General features: G+C 46.6%; 2 protein-coding genes across 3 annotated transcripts in view; both read right to left on the bottom strand.

Annotated features, from left to right (window-relative positions):
• The window catches only part of LOC115789815 (protein FAM102A-like), a 25,488-nt gene extending 13,654 nt beyond the window's left edge, over positions 1–11,834 (bottom strand). Inside the window, exons 1-2 of one of the 2 annotated variants that reach the window (XM_030743339.1) lie at positions 11,695–11,834; positions 11,166–11,440 (exon numbers count right to left, since the gene is read on the bottom strand). In XM_030743339.1, the coding sequence (XP_030599199.1) occupies positions 11,166–11,338 (173 nt within the window). In that variant the 5' untranslated portion in view covers positions 11,339–11,440; positions 11,695–11,834. Of the gene's footprint in view, positions 1–11,165; positions 11,441–11,694 lie in introns of those variants that run through there. The other variant, XM_030743340.1, reaches the window with a different exon arrangement.
• A 1,119-nt stretch (positions 11,835–12,953) lies between these two features.
• On the bottom strand, positions 12,954–16,299 carry naif1 (nuclear apoptosis inducing factor 1). The gene is made up of 3 exons (XM_030742336.1): positions 15,500–16,299; positions 14,770–14,820; positions 12,954–14,259 (listed from the first exon to the last, which is right to left on the bottom strand). Exons 1-3 carry the CDS (start codon positions 15,942–15,944, stop codon positions 13,703–13,705), a joined length of 1,053 nt encoding a protein of 350 aa, XP_030598196.1. The 5' UTR covers positions 15,945–16,299; the 3' UTR covers positions 12,954–13,702.
• Positions 16,300–18,300: the final 2,001 nt, after the last annotated feature.

Below are 18,300 nucleotides of genomic sequence, written 5' to 3'. Positions count from 1 at the left end.
GACTTTGTATCAGCCAACAAAGGCTCACCTTTACTCTCCTTTCAGCCTGCCTGTGCTTCAGTCCTCTCTTCATCATTCACACATCAAAAAGCAGCTGAATTATCATCATCTTCATCACTTCATTTATGGGGACAGAAGTCCAGTTCAAGTCTGGGTCAAACCTGAGCGACCGAGGAACCACCAGGATCTGGGTCGTTTCACATGTTACTGAACATATTTTGTAAACAATGTTCGTTATTGCGTTTTTCAAATTTGAGGAGCACAAAATGAAGAGTTTTGTAAGACGCAATAATGAAACCCAGCCTTCCTGATGCAGGGGCACATGAACGAGGCCACGGTGGATTTATTGGCCCACTAGCACAGAGTGAGGTGTAACAGCTGGTGAAGTTAGCTGGAGGGCGAGCACGTGAAAGATCAGATGTGTTTGTACTATAAGTGTTATTATCAGCAGGATCAATAAGAAAACACGGCTGTTTGTAGAGAGAACGCCCTCGAGGCCGAGCAGCTGACGGCCCAGATGATCTCATCCTGGGACGCGACACGTCAGACTCTGCTGAGGGGGTTTCCACCGGCTCTGATTGGAAACAGATTTGGGGTTTATCTGCATGTACTTTATGTTTCTTCCCAGTCAAACAGCACCACAGGTGTCATAAATTATTAAAAATATAGCGAAAGCAAAGGAGTGAAAACAGGGCTGAACAAACTGTGCAAACTCTGAGGCAACAAAATGGAATCTGTGCTGCAGGCTGCATGAATGCATGTGCATGATTCCTGCATGGAATAACTAGACTAACTTAAAATGCAGAAAGGACACTGGTGGCCTGGTGCATATTAAGATGTTAAAATTAAGAATAAACACTTGGGACCCTGTTTGTACCTCTGCATGGTTACCTGAGGTCTGATAATTAGACCTGAACGAACCTGCAGGGACAGAAATCACCTGTTCTGCAGGTATTTCCAAGAATCTTAGTTTTATAAAGTAAAGCTGGAGTTTTAGCTTTGCAGCCACAGTGAAACTGTCCACCTTTCTCCATCTGCATGCTCGGCTCATCTCGGCCTGCGCTGATCTTATCAGTCTGCATCGCTTGTGTCAAAGGAAACGCCACATGAGAACTTTCCAGCTACACATGCAGACTCAGCTGGCTGCCCTGCAGGAACTCCCGTGTTTCTGCCCTGCAGGAAATGCAAACAAGGCAGCCAAACAACCCCTACTCACCCTTCCCTTTATTTTATTAATGCCCCACCCACCTCTGAGATATCAGGATCTGTGATGGATGCAGCCACCGTGACCTCAGCCACTGCTTTACAGGCTGCATGTTGTACCCTCAGATTTAACCTATTGGCCCCAAACATGTTAGCCAGAGGAGACCATCCACAGAAGGTTTACAGCAAGGTGCAAACTGCTGGTTACACTCAGCAACACGAAGGCCACATCAGACTTTTCCAGAACACATCTGAGAGAGCCGGCATAGATGGAATAACTCGGATCAGAGAAAAGTTTGAAGAAGGAGAGGAGCAGAGGAAGATCGCATCATCTGCCAAACATGGTAATGGAACGAGTGTTTATTGATGATGTGACTGGATGAACTGTGATGTGTACAACGTTACACACATGCTGCAAAACTATCAGGCGACCCAAAGCAGGTCTACACTTCAGCCACTGCAAATCATATTTATCCAAGTATTCAAAACAATCTTCATATTTAAAATCATGCTGGTTTGTTTTAGAAACGGTTCATGCAGAACTTTTGTTAAACCCATTAAAACTGGAAGTCTGCACTTCAGTGTGGAGGTGCACGGAGGCAGAGATGGAGCTAACTGCCGGTGGAGCTTGTGTTGCAGTGGTTGGCACCATCAGCTTCGTATCCTCGGAGCAGCTCAGGGGCCGTCAGAGGACACTGAGGGAGGGGGAAGCGTTCACTGGCAGTAAAACGTGTTTAACACATGAACAAATGCAGCTAAAGCAGACACAATGGTATTTCATGTCTTAGGGTGCTGGTTTATAACAAAAATCGACTGTGTGCAACGCTGAAGGCTTCGTTAATGAATCGTTAGAGAAACAGGAAGCACTGCATGCTGGGACATGTCTTCACTGATGTGCACCTCTCTTTTCTTCCTAATAATGCTGAGTAGGATTCATCGTTGCTGTAACAGGCCGAGGCGCTCGCTGTGTTACATAACCTTCCCTTTTTCTGTTTGCTTTAACAGTCGATGATAAGAGCGTGACTCGGTCTGTGAGGCATTCCTTTCCTCAGTTCGCCTTATCTCAGGAACTTTTCCCACCCCGCTCCTCTGAAGGTGACCTGGAATTTGCAGCTCCTGAAACACCTGGAGGGGGCCGGCCGCCTGACGCAGGGAGGCGACGGTCAGACGGGTTCTGCAGCTTCTATTCTTACAGGCCGGCCGCCTTCACAAACACACCTTTGTGCAACAGGTAGATACAAGCACGGTTCACATGGTCACTTTGTAACAACTGTGGAGCAACAGCAGACTGAAAGCCTGACTGAGTACTGAGAGAGAAACACTGGAGAACAGTGACACAGCACATTTCTCTACATCAGTTATCCTCACAGCTCAGACACGGCCCGATGGAAACATATCAGACAGCTTTAAATACAAAAACATTCCTGATATTAGGAAGGGAGGAAGTCCTGACAACAGGTCTGATGTCATTATGTGGAACAGTTCCTGAGACGTGACCTCATTTCCTGCCCCCCCCTCAAAAATCTAAACTCCAAATCAAACACATTTTTCTGAAGACTGATCACGAAAAAATAATTTGTGCCAAAATCTGGAAAACAAAACTCTGCAGCTGATGGACGCCTCCATAAAATCCTTTGGATGACTCCAAAACACTTTGACCTTTGACCTCTCCACGATGTTCTTCATAAAGACAAAAATACAAATCAGCACTCTGTGGAAAAATATGTTTTTTTTTATTATCACAGTCCCACAAATGTTCATGTTTCCTCCAAACGTGTTCCTGAGTCCATCACCGGGTCTGACTCTGATGGATACCACCTCACCTGCAGCCTCATCGCTCATTTTAATTGGCCGTGAAGGAAAAACGTTTTAATAAGTGAACTCTCAATTTTTGTGAGTCTCTCTCTGGATGGGGTGAATATTATAAAGTCTTAAGCGATCAGCCTGCTGGCTACAAAGTTGTAGCGGTTAGCTTCGTGGGTGGTTCACAAAAATATAATGAAAAAATTATTTCATGAATGGTTTGCAAAATTTTGCAACTCCCTGAAAAAGAACAACTGCGGATTGTCCTTTTTATACTCCTCACAGCATCTGTATGGAGTATGTAGAACAGTACTCAAATAAAGAATTTATATTGCTGCACTGCAGTGACTGCAGTCACCTTTAATCAGACATGGAGCAGGGACGGGGGGCTCTGATGTTACTCATCACCCTCCACAACACTCATACTTACTGAGACTCCTCTGACACATTATATAAAAAGATGTATTTATAGCTCAAAGGCTCGGGTCGGGGCTTGGGTAGGGGTTCGGGTTGGGTTAAAGCAGAATCTCTGTGTTACTGAGAACATCGGCGCTATGAACATAACTTTACAGAAAGAGCTCAACTTTACTGCATTTCTATCTGGTGTTAATTCAAAAGCAGAGTAATGAATGAGAGGCCGTGAGTGTGAGTGTGTCACACATCACTCTGCTTCGGTTGTTTACGTCGGTCCGCTCTCCCTCATCAGAGGGACTTCCTGCTGAAAGATAAATAAATGTATGAATACAGATGTGTTTGCGTGTTTGCTTACAGACTGCAGGAAATGCTCACTTGTGTCCAGTTAGATCAGCTGAGTGTTTCCATAAACACTGAAGTGCTGCTACAACTGTGTGCTTGAGTTCATGACCTTTACTTCCCCGGCTCTCCTCCCTCATTGGTTACTCTGTTGCTGTTTTCTGGCTCAAACATCTCAGGAATGAGAGTTACAAACGAGCCCAACAAGCACACACAAGTGGACACAAACACACACCCCCACACACATTCACCTACACCCTGACCTCCTGCCCCGTCTTTACTTTTTAATCATTCAAAGATAAAGTGACAGGTTGTGTGTGCGTGTGTTTGGGAGTGAGGGTGTGATGCATAGGCTGTTGTATAACAGCAGGCTGTGGTTAGCAGATGTATGTCGGTGGCGGCGGCAGCTTAAAGGTGGGATTGAGACAGACGGCGCCGATGGGCTGCTCCCACATGGGCATGTCTGTACTGAGACTGCATGTGAGGGAAGAACGGACAGAGTAACAGAATGAGCTGGGATTACCCTGTGAAGCCCTCCCAGCACTGTGGTGAACCCTGCAGAGGGCTTTAAAGGGGACCTCCATCCATCCATCATCCATCCATCCGTCCGTCCGTCCATCCATCCTTCTGTCCATCTATCCATCCATCCGTCCGTCCGTCCGTCCATCTATCCGTCCGTCCGTCCATCTATCCATCCGTCCATCCATCTATCCAGCCGTCTGTCCGTCCATCCATCCATCCATCATCCATCCATTCGTCCGTCCGTCCATCCATCCTTCTGTCCATCTATCCATCCATCCGTCCGTCCCTCCGTCCATCCATCTGTCCATCCGTCCGTCCGTCCATCCATCCATCCATCCATCCATCCATCCATCCATCCATCCATCCGTCCGTCCGTCCATCTATCCATCCGTCCATCCATCTATCCATCCGTCCGTCCATCCATCCGTCCGTCAGTCCGTCCATCCATCCATCCATCATCCATCCATCCATCCGTCCGTCCGTCCATCCATCCTTCTGTCCATCTATCCATCCGTCCGTCCGTCCATCCATCCATCCATCATCCATCCGTCCGTCCATCCATCCATCCATCCGTCCACCAATCCGTCCATCCATCCTTCTGTCCATCTATCCATCCATCCATCTGTCCGTCCGTCCATCCATCCTTCTGTCCATCTATCCATCCGTCCGTCCGTCCCTCCGTCCGTCCGTCCATCTATCCATCCGTCCGTCCGTCCGTCCATCCATCCATCCATCATCCATCCATCCGTCCGTCCGTCCATCCATCCTTCTGTCCATCTATCCATCCATCCGTCCGTCCATCTATCCATCCGTCCATCCATCCATCTATCCATCCGTCCGTCCGTCCATCCATCCATCCATCCATCCATCCGTCCGTCCGTCCATCTATCCATCCGTCCATCCATCTATCCATCCGTCCGTCCATCCATCCGTCCGTCCGTCCATCCATCCATCCATCCATCATCCATCCATCCGTCCGTCCGTCCGTCCATCCATCCTTCTGTCCATCTATCCATCCATCCATCTGTCCGTCCGTCCATCCATCCTTCTGTCCATCTATCCATCCATCCATCTGTCCGTCCGTCCATCCATCCTTCTGTCCATCTATCCATCCGTCCGTCCGTCCGTCCATCCGTCCGTCCGTCCGTCCGTCCATCCATCCATCCATCCATCCATCCATCCGTCCACCAATCCGTCCATCCATCCATCCATCCATCTGTCCATCCATCCATCTGTCCCATACAGGAACACAGGGGAGACTGAAGCCGATCACAGCTGGTATAGTTTGAGAGGCGGAGTACACCTGGGCAGGTTAGACCCCATCACAAGGCTAACACAGAGAGATGTTCACACTCACATTCACACCTACAGCCATCTTAGAAGCACCAATGAGCTCAACAATCCTGTGTTCAGAGTGCAGGAGGAGGCTGGAGTACCAGCAGAGAACCCCCACCACAGGCAGACGAAAAACATGATGTCCACACAGGAATCCCCAACCAGCCAGCAGATTCGGCCCAGGGCCACGGACCCAAACACAGCTGCACCACACCAGCCATGGTGAGTTCAGCGTACGTGAAAGTAATCAGTGAGTTTTGGTTCGCTTGGATCTGTATGCTGTCACAGAGAGGGTGTATCCCTAATATGGTCATCCCAGGAAACACCCACCTTCTGTACAAATGTTTGTTTCAGGAGTCAGCCAATCAGATGAAAGCAGGCTTGAAAGGGGAGGAGCTAGCAGCTTATTTCAGACAGCAGATGAATCATGCAAATCTACTCTAGTAGAGTCCAAGAATAAAAATATGGATCTGTGAAAGTGAAATGCAAAACAAAAAAGGTCGACATGGGATCCAAACCACTGGTTCTAGGCTATTAAACTGCAGCATACACCAGCACCACCCTCCAGCCTCCTAACATAGGCGTAGGTTTGTAAAACACGACTGTGTTAGCAGCCAATCATGTCTAAAGGGGCTGACATTGGTAGTAGTACTGCACCACAGGCGTGTTTTTCAGCTGAATGATGGTGCTAGCAAGGATTAAACAGGAAACACACACACGGACATCATAGTGGAGCAGCGACTGACTCAACCAGAAAGACTGTGAGCTCCAGCTGCAGGAGTAATTAAAAAAAGATCCCCTGTGATGAACCCTGATCCATGTTTTCAGCCATATTTGTGTTCTGAAAGTAATAAACCAGCAGAGGGATGAAACAAAGCCTTTTTTCAGGCCTGCGGAGTTCCATGCATTCTGGAGGTTTAACAGCATGATCTCAAGACTGGCACAACGCGATCATACAGCTCATGATGCCGCTGCAGCGATGCAGGAGGACTCAGGTCTTTCTGAGACTTTCAGATCTGATGACAGGAAAGAGGAAGTAAAGAACCAATCCTAGGACGGAGGCTTGTAAACCGCATCATTCCAGCCCTGTTAATGATAGAAGCTACCTGCCGTACAGCACTGACTCAGCTTGACCCGATATGCTGAACTCACTGAACTCAGTTCCTTTTTCCAGCACGAGTTTATAATCATTACACTATTCCATGCATGTCTATATTTAAGCATCCTGTGAACTTCCCACTTCCAGTCATATTTGTAGGAAGTCTGTTATATTTCGGGGGATTGAAACACACCTGACTCTGAGCAGTCAAACAGAAAAATGATCATTTCCAGTCAAACCAGACAGCAGACTCACAGCAGACCAGACTGCTCACACTTCCCTTTTTGAACGAGTACTTCTACTCGAACCCGTGCCTGAGCGGCTCGTGAGGTTTCCTCTACGATGCACAGGGCAAAGCTAAAATCAGCTGAGCAGAATCGTTCAGGTCAGCCAGCCAGAACCACACAGACTGTAAAATGAACAGGCTGAACCTTAAAAACGTGAATATGATTTCATGTTACAAGGACATTATAAAGGAAGCCTATGAAGCCTTTCTGCCTCCCTGCTCACCCGTCTTTACTCTGGTTGACTGCACAGTGATGCAGCTCCATTTCCAAAGAATAAACAGATTTGTGTTTGGGAATTTTATGAAAACTTGCTTGGTCATTTTTCTTTATGAGGGTTCACTGAGTAGATGCTGAGTAGATCATTTACGCCTCGTGTTTATGAGCAAAAGGCGAGGCTCTAGCCAACAGGCAGTTAGCTTAGCTGTTAACTGAGAAGAGAAGCAGAGCTTGTCTGCCCAACGCAAACCTCTGATGTCCCCTCGGGACCGACTGTAACACTGAGTCACATGTTAAAATGTCCAAACCTACAGCAGAAATAACAACCTGAAGATAAATCTGTGGAGTTTCAGCCTCTACAGGAAGTCTCCCCCATCAGTAAGTCTGCTCCACTGATGGAAAGTTCTGGTATTTAATTCATGATTAGCACTAATAAGCAGGTTTCTGTCTGTGCTTTATGTCCCATTAAGTTTATAAATGCAGCGCAATAAAACAAGCTAGCCTTAGCGTATCTGATGAATGTAGCCGACACCCAAATTCATTGCTTTGGAAATCACAGAAAAAAACATGGCTGGTGGTGTCCATCTTTCATATACAGTCTGTGGTTATATCTCTGAGCCTCTGCCATGTTTTTGGCTTCCATGCTAACAAACTCCCTGCTAGCTTTTAGGCCACAACAACTCAGTTGGGTTTATTTACACAGCACCACATCACAACAACAGTCGCCTCAAGGGGGCCTGTGAGGTCAAAGACCCCACAGTAAAGAAAGCACCAACACTCACACAAACCCCTGTGAGCTCTTTGTGACAGTGGGGAGGAAAAACTCCCCTCTAACAGGAAGAAACGAGAATTAACGTCCACCCCTATGAGACATTTAATCAAACACTGTTGCAGCGCTGCTCCAGGACACATTCAGAGGCTGCTGCAGTGTGAAAAATAATTATTAAATATGTGCATGATAAGAATCAAAGGATAAAGAGCTCTAATTCACTTTCTTATCAGCAGCAGACAGCATGGCTGCTTTATCAGTGAAGCTGAACCTGCCAGTACACCTGGAGCCTTTGCAGCTCGAGTCGCGGTGCTGGAGCATTAACCTGGTCGGCTACAGAGGAACGCCTGAAGGCGCACAACACTGAAGGATCCTGCTGATAAAATCAGCCTCTTGTCACGCTGTGGAGCTGGAGGTCTTCAATAAATCGGCAGTTTGTCGATTGTGCAACACAGACTGAAGTGTCGGCGACGCCTGTTTTCTATTGTTTACAGCCGAGTCACCATTTTATTTCCAGCCAAAGAGTAACTGATTATCACACATACGCTGTCCCCACATACCTGACTCAATAATCAAAGCCTCAATAACAGAGCAGGACTGTTGCTTCAGAGCACAGAGGCACACCTGAGAGGAGGGAAGACAAAGAAAAGCCTGGCGAGCAGAAACCTGCCTCCCTGTAGGACAGCGGCACAGATCAGACGGACGCTCTCCGTCCTCCACAGGTGTTTAACCAGAGAGTGATGGACCTGATACAAAAACACACAGGATGCTCCATTCACAGCATTCATGATGAGCAGATTATGAGCTTTGCTTGATATTACTCAGCCTAGTCTTTGGAAATGAAGGTGGGCGGCTCCTAACATGCAGCAGGCTGCCCTTTACCTGTTCAGGGTGAGAGACACATCTGCTGCTTTTAAGACAGAATATCTACCTGTTCATCAGACCTTATCACAGAAGATCTGTAAGGCCAAGGCCCTCTGTGGCTCTGGAAGGTCTCACCACACAAACTCCAACCTAATCATTCAAAAATCATTCTTCCTCCCACTGATACTCTCTGTTCGTTAAACGTTTGGTGGGAAAAATGTTTCTGTATGTGGGCAGGTGGTCTGTGTGCATCACCCTGTAACAGCTGGGACATTATTTCAATAATCTGGCCGTCATTTATTCTTTATTTCTGACCTCTAACATCTGTTTCATCCATGTTTGCAGGCTACACATGAAGGACCACACCAACACAGTCTATTTATATTCTTAATAACTCCACAACATAAAGATATCACAGCTAATATTGCTGACAATCATTTGGGCCACAGGAAGCTCTCAATAACCGAACAGACGATCATCACTGAGTCAAAGCAAAATTACAGTTTCTCCTCAGTGGCATAAAAACAGTTTGTCAGAGCCTAAATGTATCAGAGGGGGTCAAAGGTCCTTAAGTTTGTACGAGATCTGTTTCATGTCAATGTAACAAGTTTAACCTTTAGGGACCCAAATAAAATAAACTATATTTATACACACACATATATATCTAAATCCATTTCTGGCCTCGTAGCTGCAGCATTAGCGCAGCAGCCCGTGGCAGACGTGTGAGGTCGTACATGAATACCTGGAAGTTACAGTAACAGTTATTTGCATGCTGACTCAGAGGTCTCGGTTCACTGCAGCACTGCTGATCCTCCCGATGCTCTCCCGTGTTTCCAGGTCAAAGGTTAAAGTCTTTCTTCTTTATGCCGCTCTGTCCTCTCAATCTCAGCTGGAGCCTTTTTAACAAAGCTGTGACCTCAGCGCCCACAGCCCCTAACATTAAGCCTGCATCCAAACAGATGAGTTAGAAGATGATTCGCCCCCACAGAGCCGTCATGGAGGGGGGGCTATCACAGAGGCCCAGCCTGGTTTTGGGATCAGGCTGTAAATGTGTTTATTTCTGCTGTAAAGTTGGACGCGGGCTCCTCTGGGGGCTGACTCATTTTTTCAGCCCCAGAGGCTGCAGCCTGGACACAGCACATGCTGAAGTGTTACATTTCACTCGTTTAGCTCACACACAAACACAACTGTAAAGACGAGGTGTGTTTTTACGAGGACTTTGTGCTGGATTTACTTCTTGACTGAACCGGTTCTGATTATTTCAGGTCTGCAGGCTGTCGGGCAGACGAGCTTTTCCGCTCCTTCCTGCTCGCTGCGACCTTTTTTACCCAAACATGAGCTGTGAGGCTCCAACCAGCTGCCGCTCAGAAAGAAAGTGACCAAGCAGGTCTTCTAAAGCTCCAACACGTTCTTCAGCACCAACCTCAGGGCCTCAAAAATGATGCAAACACTTAATTAAACCAATGAATCAAATGACAGCTAACACAGCAGCAGCTACGCTGTGTTACAGCCGACCTTTGACCTCTGGGGCAGAAAAATGACGCTCCACAAGCTGCAGTTCCTCTAACGCCCACCTGAGTCTGCCCCCCATAGGTGGTGTCCAACTTCCCAGCCATCCATCCTATTCAGAGCCTATCCCAGCTGCCATAGGGCGAGAGGCGGGGCAAACATGCTTCTAAAAACACAGTTTATTCTCTATAGCTGATTCCTACCTTCATAAAAGCTGTTTATTTATAACCCATCAATTCTGATGCTGTTAAAAAGTTAGAGTTTGCATCATTAGGGGCGTGGCCTCTTTGACTGACAGGTGGACGGTGACACAGGAGGCATTAGCTCTCCACCCTCTGGTCCTAATACAGTTCCCTCTGGGTCCAAAACAAACAACATGGAAGCGACCAAACCGCTAATGCTGTAGCTTAACGCCAATCCAGCCATCTTTTATATACAGTCTATGCGGAGGGCCTCACCTGGCCACGAGAGGAACTGCACTGGCATTATTTTTCAGCCTGTGAGTTCCCTTTGCCCTGGAGCCCTTCAGCAAACCAAAACACTCCTGCACTACCCCAGAGACGAGCCAAAGGGACACAAGGGTGGATACTTCTGGGTGAACCCAGGTGGAGCTGGAGAAACAGACTCTCCCAGAAGGGCGAGGCTGAAATAATGTCTGAACTATGAGATCTGCCAGATTAACAGCTGTTCGGGATCAGCTGAGCTGGAAAGAGAGCGGAAACATGCTCTCAGAGAGGAGTGACCCTCACATTAGTCCATCATGCTGCACAGCTCTGACTGCCACAGAGGAAGCTGTCCCACATACCTGGACGATAAGATGGCAAAGTCCCCTCCATCAATCAGGCGGATCTTGCAGAAAAGCACTCCGTTAACGAACGGCACCGCTGTCAGCTCCTCCAGAGTGAAGTGCACCTGAAACTTAAACTTCTTCTTCTTCAGCAGAAAGGCCATGGTGCCCAGCTGCTGGAGGGTGCTCATGGTCGGAGATGAATAAACACAGATGGCAGCAAACACTTTAAAGAGGAGGGGGGGAATCCGTCTGTGCTTGCAGGTTAATCATTTCTGAAGTGCCGTTTGGCCCTGAAATAGAAAGAGAAGAAGACGCCTCGCTTTCATTGGCAGGTTTTAGCAGCTGGAAAGTTTATTTCTTTTTTGTTCCCCACAACATAAAAATGCCTCCTACATACTCACTCAGACCTATCAGTCCTACCTGAGGATTCTAGACTGGCTCCTAAACTTCATGCGTTTTTTTCTCTAACATAATCAGACGGTGAAATCAGCTGCCACGCAAACACACACCACTCCTCACACACACACACACACACAAAGCTTACCGCTCCGACGGTCTGCCGCTCCGCACGCATGGTTAAAAACACACACACTCACAGCAGCACAGCTGGACACCGCTGTAGAGGTGCCGGGGTCCGCGCGTTTCTCCTAACGCACCGAGTTTCCCCTCCTGCTGCTCACTCAGTGAGTCAGTGAACGCCTCACAGGGGAGTTAGGGAGCGTCAGCAAAGTGTGAGCAGCGAAGAAGAGGAGGGACTAAACCCGGGATCAAAATGCAGATGGAGCGCAAACACACATCCGAAGACCAGCCCTCCATAAACAGGCATTATTAGGCTGACACCTCAAACTGCAGTTCTTCTGACGGCCAGCAGAGGCGCCACAGTGAGTCAGTCCCCATAGACTCCCATGTTAAAAACTTTACAGCAGAAATAAACATGCTTACAGCCTGATGGGAAAACTGACTTAGTCTCTATGGGGACTCACATCTGTACAGAGGGAGAATTTACTAATAACTATAACTAATAATAATTATATTAATGGTAAATTTTGCCTTATTGGGGCGTGGCCTCTTTGTCTGACAGGTGATTGGCCCAACTCTTTTTTTTTTTACAGGAGAGCATTTTAATTGTTTGCAGGCAGCACTGCTGTGCGTCTCTGTGATATAAGTAAATAAAACATCAATCAAATGTTTTATCTAAAGGAAAAAATGTGACTGCATGTTTAATTAACAGCTTGTTGTGATCGAGGGCGACTTTGTGAAGGTTAATACTTGGCAGCAGATTTACGTCTGCTTGTATTTGTGATAATAACTTCTGCCCATCATCCACTAACATCAGTGACTGTCCTCTTATGGCGACAGCAGGCAGGAATACTGAAAGTGTGGTTTATTGAACTTTGATGGGGACAGAGGACTGCAGTGTCCTCATCTGACAGACTGACTCTGACACTGATATAAACACACTGATTTCCTTCCTCTCGGGACCTCAAACTCAGCAGCTCAGCCACCTCTAATGAAACTCAGGCACACACTGACCTCTGCAGGTCGGTAACAGGCACTGCAGCCGGCACAAAAAACACCAACTTCCTGTTCTGTTCATTTCCACCTCCACTTGGACTCTAACAGAGTATCTTTGCACCACTCACTTCTCAAAATCATCTTTATTTAGTATAGAATGCTGCTGCATACTCACACCACAGTTTTTAGGCCTGGAGGCACCACTTCCACAGCTCATCATCATCATCATCATCATCCCTCTGAGTGAGACAGAAGTCCTGAAATGATCTGAAATGAGGTGCACACCATCTTAGAGCACACTGGAAACCTAGACATTATTTAATTCCTACGCTCCTCAAAACGTGATCCCTGTGGACACACTGGAGAAGATCCATCAGACATGGCAGAGCTACAAGAACAGGGGGAACATGGCAGCACCTCAGTGGATCTGAAAAGAGCCGACGCTCCAGAAAACATTCCAGCTGGAAAAGATGATCCGCAGAGACTGAGTTTAAGTTTTAGATGTTTATGGACTCGTCTCAAGAACTTTATTGAAACTGTCAGTGACATCATACATGTCCACATGATGCAGAACATCGAATCAGCATGGCTGTAAAAGAACCTGAGTGTGAAGCCTGACCTTTGGCACATGCACTGACCTCATTATCTGAAACTTTATCCATGTTTGAACCTCCAGCACAGGAACAGGAAGTATGCAGCAGGAAATGAGGAGAAGCAGCTCCGCCCTCTTTTACATTTTATTCAGTACATTTTGGTTAAAGTGCAGCTCACTGACAAACCCAGCTACTGATGGCCTGAAAATCGCCCCAATATTCTTCCTTTGGGTTCAAGAAATGTTCCAACTTTGCATTGAAAATGTCAGAATATCAGATTCAGAGTATTAAATAACATGAAGTTGCTGCCAAAGAGATAAAAATAACAGTTTCTGCTTCTGTACATGTTCTTCATAAGGCATCATTTAATCACATACACACACACACACACACACACACACACACACACACACACACACACACACACACACACACACACAGGGTCTAGTGCGCCTCCTCAGCCTGCTGTGAGGGAGGAGGCGGTGTTTTGGGCCTGCTCTGCTCCTCTGTTGATGCTCCGTCAGTTGTCGCCCCCGCTGCCGCCGCCGAGCCGCTGGCGTTCGTCCCCTCGGTCCCGCTCTGCAGGAACTTCCTCAGATCTTTCAGAGCCGGCCGGAGCATCTGCACCAGCGCCAGCAATGCGGCCTGCGTACCCTCCAGGGCCAGGGCCTGCCTCTCCTGGGCGAACGCCTGCGCCTCCTGGGAGCGCCGCATCATCTGCAGCAGCTCGTTCTGGCCCTCCAGGTGCTGGGCGATCTGGCGGATGTGCACGTTGGTGACTCGCTGCTCCTGCAGCAGGCGGGCAGAGTTGAGGGCAATGCGGCTCTTCAGCTCCTGAGGTTTGGCATGACTCTGAGGCGGCGGCGGGGAAACGGAAGACGAGGCGAGCATCTCCACGGGAGCCTCAACGGCAGTGACCACGGTGGGAGTGGCATCTCCCTCGGTGGTGGTGCAGTACTCTACCACGCCGCCATCCTCCAGAGTGTGGTACGTCGTCTCAGCTGAAAACAGGAAACGGTTTGAGAAGTTCTGATTCCAGCTGAAGGTACTTTTTCAAATTCCTTCTAAAAATAGTTTGAAACCTTCAGAAATGAACAAAATTCATCAAGAGAACGTGAAGAAAGAACTGCTATGAATAAAAATCTGAAGCATCTTTGTATTGTGTTGGAGACATATCAACCAAAGCTGAACTATGACTAAGCTGTACTGTCCCGTAATACCAATTACCACCACGTGATGGCGCAATGATTCAATGTTACCTTTATTCCTTTACCCTGATTATTTCAAATGGCAGCACGGCAAAAGAAAAATCCTCCTGATTAAATAGGAACAGGCTAAAAGTTCAAATGCAGCCCCCTGGTGGTGGAAGTCCTAGTTAACGTTTTGGGAGGGTAATTACAAATAGCACCCTTAAAGGAGCAGCAGCTCAACACCTGACAGTTCAGTAAAGAGTTCTGATCAGAAACCCCGACAGCTCTGAAAGTGCTGGGGAAACTTTACCCTTTACATACCGTTCAGCGGCTTTGAGTCGTCACAGACCGTCCCGGCACCGGCTGGAAGAGCTGAAAATTACAGACAGAGGAAGAAGCTAAAATTTTAATTTTGTATCAAATTCATATGCTGATATTTAACATTTACAGTCCTAATTAATATTTAATTTAAATATCAAAATTTAATATCAAGATTTAACATTTTAAGTTTAGTTTTTTTTTAAAGTTTGTAAATCTGCTCCACACTACAGTTTTTAAAAATAATTTTTGGTGTTACATGTAGCTCTTAATCTCAGCACACGTGACTTTCCATAGTTAACTACATTAGTCTGTGTCTTTATTACTTAGCTTTAAGCATTTAGAATTTAATTTAATATTTATATTTACCCTTTTGCATTCATGTAACATTAACCACTACTTTTAACATTTAACTTCCAGATTTAAATTTAACTAATTTCATTGTAATGTTGACCCCTGTGTTACACATGATACATAATACTAAAACTCAATTAAATAAACCTATTAACTTTTCAATGTACATTTAAATTAAGGTTTAAATGTATATTTAATGTTGTTATTAATGTTTAAATTTACATTTAATAATATATTTACAATCACTGTTAAAATTTTAGTTTAAAAAAGTGTGAAAAATCTCTCCAAATCCGGTTTAAAAACTTCACACGTCAGTTTTTATTAGGCGCCGTTAATTTCAGCACGCTTGACTTTCCGTACGTAACCATGCGGCACTCACCTTCCGTCAGAGTGACGGTGGCGGCGGCGTTGACGGTCACAGGTAAGGTGATCTCAGCATCCGAGTCTCCGGCAGGTAGGCTGATGATGGTGGCCTCTCCCAGCAGGTTACAGATCCGCTGCTGCATGGCGGTGAGGATGACGGGAACTGGAGTGCAGTCGGCGGACGTCCCCTCTATGGCAGCCCGCGCTTGGGCCACCTTCCGCCGGACCTCCGTCTTCATGTCGGACCACTTCTTCTTCACCTCGGGGAGCTCGCGCGGACAGGTGGTGACCTGGTTCACCTTTTTCAGGATGTCCATCCACGCGTTATTCTTGGCCATGTGCGTGACTCCGGCGTTGAAGTGGTTAACCAGTGTGTGCTTTTGTTTCTCTATTTCTTCCACTATAATTTCCACCTCCCTCTCCGAGAAATTCATTTTTCTCTTTTTGGCCACCGATGCCATAAGTGCAGAAAAGCCTCTTTACGAAAGGTAATTGTGCGTATTGTACGCAAAAATAGTAGGATTTACTCCGTTAATGTGCGCAACGTAATGGCTTCCAGAATCGGCTTCTTCTTCCGACTAACAACGCTTACGTTAGCTGGAGGACGGAGCCCCGCCCACCGACGCTTCCATTGGTTGGGGCTCTCGGGATCATGCGGCAGTCTCTCCTACTATTGGGCCAAACAAAAGCCAATCAACTCAACGAGCCAAACAAAAAGGCGAAATAAAAAAAGTCTCACTTTTCTTCGAGTTACACCTCAGTAAAAATAACGTTTACATTACAAAGAAAGCGTAACTTTAAGCGCGCCTGCGCACAGCCGCTGAGCGCTGCTTAAAGTACATAAAATAACAGCTGAAGGAGTCAGAGGTCACTGACTGTTTGGAGTCAGTGACATTTTTAATAAATTCATTTTACTGTAAAATACAGAGGATAACTTTAAAAAAAAGAAAAGAAAAAAGTGCTCCTTTTGCGTGGAAATCCACAGATTTCAGGGCTGGGCTCACACTTAGAATAAAAGACCCTACTAACGGGCCTGTACGCACAGATTAGTGCGTAAACTGTGCGCACACACCTGTCACTCATCACCGTTTTCTACCTCAGAGTGAGCGCAGTCTGAGAACACCTCAGACCGCGTGATGAAAGTCTGACTGAGACAGTTTTAAGACACCAGTACTCACCAGTCTTTAAACTGAATACTACTAGTACTGCTGTTATTACTGCTGTTATTATTACTGTTATTATCATTATCTCTTGGTTATTAGTTTTCTAAGACATGAAGAAAACATACTAATAAAGATGTAGGCTTTAACCTTTCACTGCAAACATGTTCTACTGTTCTCTATCTGAAATTCTAGTATCGTTCATTAGAAGTGACTTCTATCATCGCTGCATGACGTCACTGACAGTGATGGCTGACACTGATTCATTGCAGTGAGTTTCTTGTTCGGTCCAGAAACTCTTCCCTGGTGTGGGCGTTGAACCGAGGACCTCCTGCTCTCATTTCATATTAAAGCCTGTCAGTCTCGCAGTGCTGAAGATAACCGAGTATGAGCCAAACTAATAACTGAGAGATGCTGGATCAAATAACACAAGATCCACATAAAATAAACACACAAAACTATAAAAATCACAGCTATTTATTTAATGCAGAAACAAGTGGTTATGATCTCACACAGGATTATTTATACTGAGGCCTGAAAGCATCTTTAAGGCTGCCATAATTACCATGGTGATGTACCTGGTCAGACTAAAAACCCGGGTTAGACCTGACGTTGGCTGGATGAGCCCCAACCCCAGAAACAGAATGAGGTTCTACCTTTGACCTGCAGGGAGCTCCAAACCAACAGCAGCCTCAGCAGTGCAGCCTGCCTGCATCTCCACGGTCTGGTTTATATACACATGCACACCAGCCAGATTCACTCCGCTCTGAGGTTCCTTTGCTCCAGTGCAGTTACTTTCTTTGTGTACTTTGTGTACCGTGTACTCCTGGAACATTCTCAGTAGATGCAACCCATCAGAGACGTCCTTGATAGCCTGCTGACAAAGCACGAGGAGCAGAAAGACCTCCTCATGCAGGTGGATGCTGCACGAGTACAGGCTGGCTGCAGGGACCCCCATCAGCCTGTTACACCCCCACCACCAAACACCAAACTCCGGCCAAAAAGACCAACAGCAGCTGAGCAGCACTCAGAGACTCCAGGAAACCCAGCAGCTGCCCAGTGAAACTGTAAATGTTCCTGTGGTGACCCTCCACCCTGCAGGAACCTCTGACTGAGGTGAAGGAGATGATGGAGAAACAACAACTTCAGCAACCGGTGAAAAACAGGAGGAGCTGTGCTGTTTGTGGCCGGCCAAAGTGGCACTACCCTGGTGATGTTTCCTCCTCTTTATCCAGTCTGGAGAGGTGAGGCGCTCCTCCACACATCTACAGTACCTGTAAAACGGTCACCGCTGCGTTTCAAGTCTGCTCGTTACAAAATATCCCAATTAAAAACAAAGAGATTAAATTCACTAATTATGTTCCATGTTAATCTGCTCAATTTCAACAACACAGCACAGCTCGAACACACTGCTTAGTAGCGTGTAGCGTGAGATTTCATTCACGCTACACGAGAGCGCATGCGCATTTGCTAAGGGGATTGGTGCGTTCGATTTAATGGACTGCGTCATTTTACGCGGGTGGTGCACAGACGTTAAAAACCTGGGACAGGACGAACAATAAATCACTTATCGGGTCACACAGATATTTTGGGTAGAAGTGGGAAAGAGAGGGACAAACAAACATACCAGAACAAAGATAAATAAGTAAATAAATTA

Source organism: Archocentrus centrarchus, chromosome 12 (assembly GCF_007364275.1).
Source record: "Archocentrus centrarchus isolate MPI-CPG fArcCen1 chromosome 12, fArcCen1, whole genome shotgun sequence".
In the NCBI taxonomy this organism is placed as follows: Eukaryota; Metazoa; Chordata; class Actinopteri; order Cichliformes; family Cichlidae; genus Archocentrus; species Archocentrus centrarchus.
Note: the sequence above shows the minus strand (reverse complement) of the source record. Positions and strands in the feature narration are given on the sequence as shown.

Bases quoted from the DNA above. Each gene is read 5' to 3' on its own strand.
- naif1 (XM_030742336.1), bottom strand. From the start codon at position 15,944: ATGGCATCGGTGGCCAAAAAGAGAAAAATGAATTTCTCGGAGAGGGAG. The intron at 14,821-15,499 runs GTGAGTGCCGCA...TGTAATTTTCAG, and splicing joins CACCGTCACTCTGACGGAAG to CTCTTCCAGCCGGTGCCGGG. The intron at 14,260-14,769 runs GTATGTAAAGGG...TCCTGTTTTCAG, and splicing joins CGACTCAAAGCCGCTGAACG to CTGAGACGACGTACCACACT.